This window comes from Sander vitreus, chromosome 8 (genome assembly GCF_031162955.1).
Source record: "Sander vitreus isolate 19-12246 chromosome 8, sanVit1, whole genome shotgun sequence".
NCBI lineage: Eukaryota > Metazoa > Chordata > Actinopteri > Perciformes > Percidae > Sander > Sander vitreus.
Genome location: NC_135862.1, coordinates 36406080 through 36413579, shown reverse-complemented (window position 1 = coordinate 36413579; position 7500 = coordinate 36406080). Strand labels below are relative to the sequence as shown.

Sequence of the window (7500 nt, the reverse complement as noted above, 5' to 3'; positions counted from 1 at the left end):
CATGATGGAAACAAGTCACATACGTTTCCTCTAATGAGAGATGATGGTTGGTATCTTTTTGACCATTATATATTATAATACCTTTGAAGCTACACTTATCAATGACCAAAATAATCTTAATAAGGATTTTTTCCTTAATCGAGCAGCCCTAGCTGAAAGCCCCCCCCCCCCAAAAAAAAAGGCTGTAAGTGGACCTTGAGTTAAGAGTTTTTGTTGTTGAAGTTTTCTAGTTTAATTAAGACAGCAAAGGAACTTGTGTTTTACTTATTCACGCTGGACAAGCTTAAAATATTCAGTGAACATGGATCAACATTGGTTTACAAATTTAAAACATTGTACTCAGTGCTTCACACAAACCGTACAAAATACTCAACTATAGCTATACCTAAAGATAATATCTGACAAGCTGAAAACAACCGAAACAAAAACAGATCAGTTTAAACCAGGGGTCTTCAACGCTTTTAGGCCAAGGACCCCATGGCTGCCAGATGGATGAAAATGGATGGATCAATATGTATATTATACATCATGTTTTAATGTTAAACATACATGTAGAAGGCACAGTGTCCTTAAGCTTAACTGGATCTGTGGATGGCTACCATGATGGCTACCTTACTTAGTCAGCGTATCATCAATGTTGTGTACATTACATGTTTTTTTTGTTTTTTTTTTAAATAAGCCGCTTCATCTTTGCTAATAATATGTTGGATTCATGTTAATGTCTATTTTCAGACATATTCTAATTTAAACAGCAACAAAAAACTTTCAAATACATATCTAAAACTAATTTGAAAGCCCCGCTGCAGTAACTCTGAGGACCCGCCAGGGGTCACGGACCCCCTGTTGAAGATCTCTGTCTTAAACTGTCTATCAACATATTGAACCTAAAGTGAAGTGAACTTGGTCTGATTGGACGTTACTGACGTGCTGTGTGGATTATCTGTCGGCTTTGGAACAACGAGGTATTTCACGGCCCAGTGCAGCAGGGACTCTGCGACTGCGAACCGACTGAAATCCTGCAGATTCTGTCCTGACACTTGGTAAGAGTAAGAGAACAGCATGCCGTCGCTGTGAACACTGGGACTCTTTCTGGAGACAGCACCGAGAGGTTGACCCCGTTGGTGACTGCTGCCGTCTTCGGCCTCGAGGCCTGCCTGAGTGTCAAAGAGCCAAGAAGGAGGGCTTCCACTGATCTCAGCTTCCTCTTCTTCCTCCTCCTCCTCCACTAAGGCCTTTAGTGCTTCTGGTGTGGGCTCACTTCTCTTTCTCTTTGCCTTTCTATATTTTCCCTCAACAGTCACCTCTGTGTCTTTTCCCAAAATCTGGCCTTCTTGGTCCAAAGCTGGATGATTTGGTTGTGCTGTGTCGGTGTGGTGTTGGTCTGTGGCAGGCGACAGGTTTGACGGTCCGGTAAAGGGCTCTGTCGGACTTGCAGAAGTTAACGAACCAGCGGTGACGGGGGAGCTTGCTGAGTGTGGCAGCTTCTGGTACGGCGGGAGGTAGCTGTGCTCCCCTTTGCTGGACTCTAATGTCTGCCGGGATTCTTTAGAGCTGTGGACAGGAAGCTGCGTGCTGGTTAGGATCACAGAATGAGCAGACTTGAATTCGGTAGCCGTGGGATTGTGCAGTGACTGGGTTGGTGTTGCTTCCGGGGATGCATCAGAAGATGATGAGGTGTCACATGGTGGAGGAAAAATGTCCCACGGGTTGGATAAAGTCTGGGTGTCGCTATCAATCATGGCTGGGATCATGTCCTCATGTAGCATGCTGTCCTCCCCAGAGCGAGGGGAATGCTCATTGGCGTCTTGATTGGCGTCTACAAACGCTGGCTCAGCTATTCTCCACTCTACATCATCAGCAGAAGGCTGCGTGGTCTCTGTAGGTTTGCCGACTTGAGGTAAATCTCTCTTACTGTCCTCAGAGGCAGCAGAAGACAGTCCACTTGTTGTCCTGCCTCCAACATTCGGTGGCGTTGGCAGCTGCTGAGCATCTTCCTCCGGGATGAGAAGACACTTTATGGGGACTTTGAAACACTTCACTCCCTTATATCTGACCCTGTCAACACACCAGCTTGTGGCAGTGACTGTGTCTGGGCGGGTAAGCGATGAGTTGTGAGTTGAGGTGGAGGGCTGCTGGCTCGCTACCGCCAGCCTCTCCCGGACATCGTCCAGCACAGCCTGCAGACAGTCATGCTGCCACTCCCCCAGCAGCTCGGACAGATCAAACCCACAGTGGCTCTTCTGAGAGTCCTGTGTCTCCTGACCCAGCAGGGCCCTCCATGTCTTACAGATCTTCAGCTTGATGGAGGGCTGCGTTGTGCTGCAAGGGGTGTTGTCTTTAACTGGCCCGGCTGCGGTCGTAGCCAGCTCTCCAACTGATAAGTAGAATCTGCATTTAGTCTGTTCCAGGGCCATGTGAAACTGCAGACGGTAGTCCTGAAGGAACACCGTGCTGTTGACCAGGCTGGTGAAACTCTCGCGGTCCTCCTGGTCCTGAAGATGCTCCCAGGCTGATGCCGTGAGAATGGCAGGGATCTGGAGCACCCCGTCGGACAGAAAGAGCAGCCCTGTGGGGCCTTCGGAGCCCTGAGCCTGGGACTGAGACATCTGACCCACCCCGATGACATGAGCCTTCAGCCGCCCGCTGCTGCTGCTGCTGCTGCTGCTGCTGCTGCTGCTGCTACCCCCCTCCGGACTGCCATAGGTCAGGATCAGACTCTCTATCCATGGAGACAGTCTGCCCCGAGCAGCTCGATGCATGGTTTGTAGTTTCAAACTGTGTCTCCCCAGTTATGTTCCGTCAGGCAATCATGTCCCATGCTCATTGGTTCCTCCATCACAACATCGCCATTGCAGCTAGAAACAAAAGACATAATGTTACCGCCTATAAAATAGTAATGTGTTGGTTTAATATGACATTCTGATTTAATCGTGGGAAGAAATTTGAACTCAAACGCGAAAAACTTTGCCTGGACTGGTAACGTACGTTAACGTCACTTTACTGACATCTGATCCGCTATATACGGGCAGTTTTACAGCGATGTACAGCTAGCATAGCATAATAAAAACCTATCATACACACCTTTGTGTAATCCTGGGCAAAGCATAACAATATTTACTTGTGTCCAAAGTTATGGCGGCGACAATTGTTTCAAGTTACCGAGAGATAGCAGTGGTACTTTAGAATGAAGAAGAGTTTTCCTTCAAATTAAAAGCATATATATATGTGTGTGTGTGTGTGTGTGTGTGTGTGTGTGTGTATATATATATATATATATATATATATATATATATATATATATATATATATATATATATATTTATTTACCAATGCATTATCACATATTAATTTTATTTTGCTAATTCATATTACAAAAAAAGTTTAACTCATGCCGGAAATACTGTTTGGTGTTATTCCCGATGGCTTTGTACTGGTGGTTTGGCTTTGTGGCCCCGTTCCGATTCTTTATTTGTTCTCACTTCGTACATCCATTTCGAAATCCAGACAATGACCCAGCGGGATTGTTTCATTTATCTTAGTTTGAAAATGCGTGTTTTACAAAGGAATTCATAACATCTAACTATATCTGTTACACAAGTAGTTTATCCGCAATTCTCACAGGTTGCCATTAAAGGAACCGCCTAGCTGATGCTGCATTCAGGTGCCAGAGGAATTCTACAAGCAACACAGCTGTGATAATAAAAGGCGTGTTCTTTCTTACCCAACCTGTTTAAAGATGTAACAAATCGGTTATCTTTGGCCTTAGAATGGCATCTTATGTGAATATGTTTGTTTATCGTTAATCTTAGATATATAGCTCATATCATTATGAACAGGAATAACGTATTTACCACATTTCCTTTGACCATGAATGGAGCATAATACATGTCTTCACGTCCATTTACAACATTCTCGCCTGGAGTGATTCATGTTGTCTTAAATACAGAAAGGTGAAGTCTGTGCACATAAGAAAAGAAAAGCGCATTTCGTAGTCTTAAGGTAAGGTACTTAAACAGTCTGAACTGGAATTGACAAAAAGAAAAAAACATGAAAGAACAAGTTTGAACCATTGTAAACACCTAATGTTACAGTGCAGGCTCAAGCCTTCGTTAATGTGCTTGTAGCTTTCTCCCATTAGCTAGTTATTTGGCTAACCAAATCAGACTTGCGTTGGTTTAGTTACCTCTCCCACTGCTGAAATGTAAGTCATGTTGATACATTGTATCGTTAGACATATAACTGTTTCTGGACATGTCGGTTGTTTTGCTACTAGCCTAGCCTAGCCTTTACGTCACCAGCAGCTTTGTAAACTTAACGTTCATGTAAGAACATGTCAGTGTAAGATGCCCCTCCCCCCCTAGTAGTTTACTTCACGATATATTATTACAGTTTGGATTTTGTTGTCACATCTCGCCACTGTACATTGTGGTGTTAACCTTTGTTAAAACCATTTTTTGTATTGAAACAAGTGTTGTGTGATGTTAATAGTGTGCAGGCCTAATTAAAATGTCCATTGTTTATTTGTTTAAAGTGAAGCCTGGACATGCCCGATTCTGTATCGACTGAAACCGGTTCTAAGGTTTCGGACCCCCAACATTCTCAGAAACTGCTCCGGGTCCTTCGCACCTTCTGGCAGGAGAAAAGTTTCCACGATGCGCTGCTGGTGGTTGATGGAGAGGAGCTTCCTGTCCAGAAAAACATCCTGGCTGCTGCCAGCCCTTATATCAGGTCTCACACATCATTCATTCATTCACACTAGCCCACATATGATCATACCTTTTTGAATGAATGAATCCCTTTTTTGGAGAGCTGGGCGATGTGTATCATGATATTTTTTGACCAAATGTGTCAATGTCCATATTGCAGCGATATTGTAGTGTTGACTATTGGTGCTTTCACAAAATATTAACACAATGAGAGTTTTGATAAATAATCACCAATAATGTGGATACAATGACTAATTTAGTAGAGGCAAATAATAAAACCGCTAGTAAGTTCATAAAATGACATCACTTTACTGTAAGGCAGCCAATATTAGGATATCCAACATTTTAAGACGACATCTAGCCTCATATATCGATGTCGATATATTTCCCAGCCCTACTTTGTCATTTCATGTTCACATACAATAGCATTTTTCCTGTCTCTCATAAAAGAAAACTGTTCCCATTCACTCTGCTCAAACACACACTCACATACTCGCACATTAAGATACAAAAATAGCTAGTCCTAAAAGGTCAAATATGATTATCTTTGGCTGGTTTTTACACTGTTAAAGCACTAGGGCGCGTCCCCAGCTGAGCTGGGAATGATAAAAGTGCATCAGGTTTCTAGTTTTCATGTTTTGTAAATATTAATTTCTGTTAATGGTTTCCTGCTAGGACCAAGCTGAACTACAATCCCCCAAAGGATGATGGGTCTACATACAGAATCGAGCTGCAGGGCGTCTCCATGGCCATCATGAAACAGATCCTGGACTATATCTTCAGTGGTGAAGTAAGTGTGGAGCATTTAAAACAGCAAAGTGACATGCTTAGGTTTTTAGGCTGCACAACATATCGTTTTTTCATCGTCATCACAGTATTAGCTTGCACAATAAACAAATTGTGAAAGGCTGCGACCTACTGCGAAAGTCACTCAGAGATGTTTGTGTGTTAGTTGAAATGAAATATCAGTAGAAAACTGCACTTTAAAATGTAACTGTCATTCTTTTTTTAGTGGCGCCTTTTGTAGTCACTTCAATGTTTAATTAGTTAAATAAAAGAATAAAAAAAACTGAGTACACTTTAATATCTGTTTATTATTTTTTATTTTACCTTTTATTATCGTTCTCTCGATATTCAAAAACCTTATCGCATATTTTCTTCATATCATGCAGCCCTAATGGTAAGCTGGGGTTGTTTCTTGCCTATCCTTTCAAAGGTCTTTTTATTAAGTTTTTTTCCGAATTTTATAACCAAACACAATATATCCAACCCTACACCCCACCCTTTTGCTGCTGACCAAAGTGTAACAATTTAATAATATAAAAAAAATATATATATATACATACTAATACAGAGATGGGTTAGTTCCAGGCCACAGAAAAAAAAATGATACGTACATTACAGATATAATGAAAACATGAGTAAAAGAGAAGGTTTCCATCATATAAGATTCCTTAACTAAAGAAAAACAACTGGTCCATGAATGGGTAAGAGAGCGTTTCTTGCCTATCCTGATAAAATGTTGATAACCATTTGGCCTGTCCTTCACACACAGATCACGCTGAGTGAAGAGACCATCCAAGACATGGTGCAGGCGTCTGACATGCTCCTCATGTCTGACCTCAAGTCCCTGTGCTGCCAGTTCTTAGAGAGCTGCATCACGGCAGAGAACTGCATCGGCATCCGCCTCTTCTCTCTGCACTACTGCCTCTACCACGTCCACTATGCCGCCACCGAGTTCCTGCAGACACATTTTAGCGACGTGGCGCGCACTGAGGAGTTTAGGGAGTTGCCCCCGGACCGGCTCTGCGAGCTGCTGGCCATGGAGAAGCTGAACGTGGGCAACGAAAAGCACGTGCTGGAGGCGGTGGTGCGATGGTTCGCACATGACTCCGAGGATCGCAGGGTGGGTGCCGCGTACTGCAGCTTCAGAGTGGAGATAGGAGGTTCTGAAAATGTAGATGGGTAACTGACCAACTGCTGCTTAGAAAAATGATATCCTTATACATTATATCATTGGAGTAAAGTTAATTTTAATCAAGCATAGACCAGGCTGTTGGTTTGCCCTAGTCCAAACTGTTCATTTAAGTTGGTTTTTATGATCTTTTTATGGTAGGTAAGCTTTGAAATATATGTACCAAATATATGTAGTTTAAGATATATTTCTGGATAACCTCTTGTGAAAAAAAGTGAATTTATTCATTTCTAAGTGCCGCAAGCTTGTGTTTGTTCCATAAACCAAAAAGTGAGTCTTTTATCTGTATTTGCAGGTACACATGAAGGAAGTGATGTCTGCAGTATGGCTGCAGGGCCTGGATGTGAGCTACCTGAGAGAGCAGGTAGGGAAACCCTAAAATCCTGTCCAAATTTAAATGTGTGCTTCTGTTATTATCAATGGAGTAACAACAGAACCCATGTGATGACGTGAATGTCCAGTCAAAGGGATTCACAATGTTTCACATGACCTTAAATTCAATAAGTGGAAAGGCCTGAGGCATGTCTTGGATGGTGACAGCAGAGGTGCAATCCTTGTTTGTTTTAGTATTTGTGCGTATCATGGCTTTGCTGGAGGTGCCATTGTTCTGTACGTGTAATACTGTCATATCATTTGCTCTTTGTTTTTTACAGAGTACAACAGAGGTTAAGACAGAGATTTTGTTGTGAGGTGGGGGGCGTCTTTTGCCCTAACTTAGTAGCTAACCTCGTTATGTGCTGCATGGTATCCCATCAGGCCATGGGAGAGCCGCTGATGAGGGAGGTGATCAGAGAGTACTGTCAGCAGGTGCTGGTGGAC

General features: G+C 42.8%; 3 protein-coding genes across 3 annotated transcripts in view; 2 read left to right on the top strand and 1 right to left on the bottom strand.

The window, feature by feature from the left end:
* The window catches only part of kiaa0513 (KIAA0513 ortholog), a 104642-nt gene that overhangs the window by 60641 nt on the left and 36501 nt on the right, over window positions 1-7500 (top strand). The window lies entirely within an intron of this gene.
* Window positions 201-3172, bottom strand: acd (ACD shelterin complex subunit and telomerase recruitment factor). Its single transcript, XM_078258049.1, has 2 exons — window positions 3082-3172; window positions 201-2855 (listed from the first exon to the last, which is right to left on the bottom strand). Exon 2 carries the CDS (start codon window positions 2757-2759, stop codon window positions 885-887), a length of 1875 nt encoding a protein of 624 aa, XP_078114175.1. The 5' UTR covers window positions 2760-2855; window positions 3082-3172; the 3' UTR covers window positions 201-884.
* gan (gigaxonin) overlaps window positions 3418-7500 on the top strand; it is a 12523-nt gene continuing 8440 nt past the window's right edge. Inside the window, exons 1-6 of the mRNA XM_078258048.1 lie at window positions 3418-3999; window positions 4532-4728; window positions 5382-5496; window positions 6262-6612; window positions 6977-7045; window positions 7438-7500. The exon at window positions 7438-7500 is cut by the window's right edge and continues 89 nt beyond it. Of these exons, the coding sequence (XP_078114174.1) occupies window positions 4544-4728; window positions 5382-5496; window positions 6262-6612; window positions 6977-7045; window positions 7438-7500 (783 nt within the window). The 5' untranslated portion in view covers window positions 3418-3999; window positions 4532-4543. The remainder of the gene's footprint in view (window positions 4000-4531; window positions 4729-5381; window positions 5497-6261; window positions 6613-6976; window positions 7046-7437) is intronic.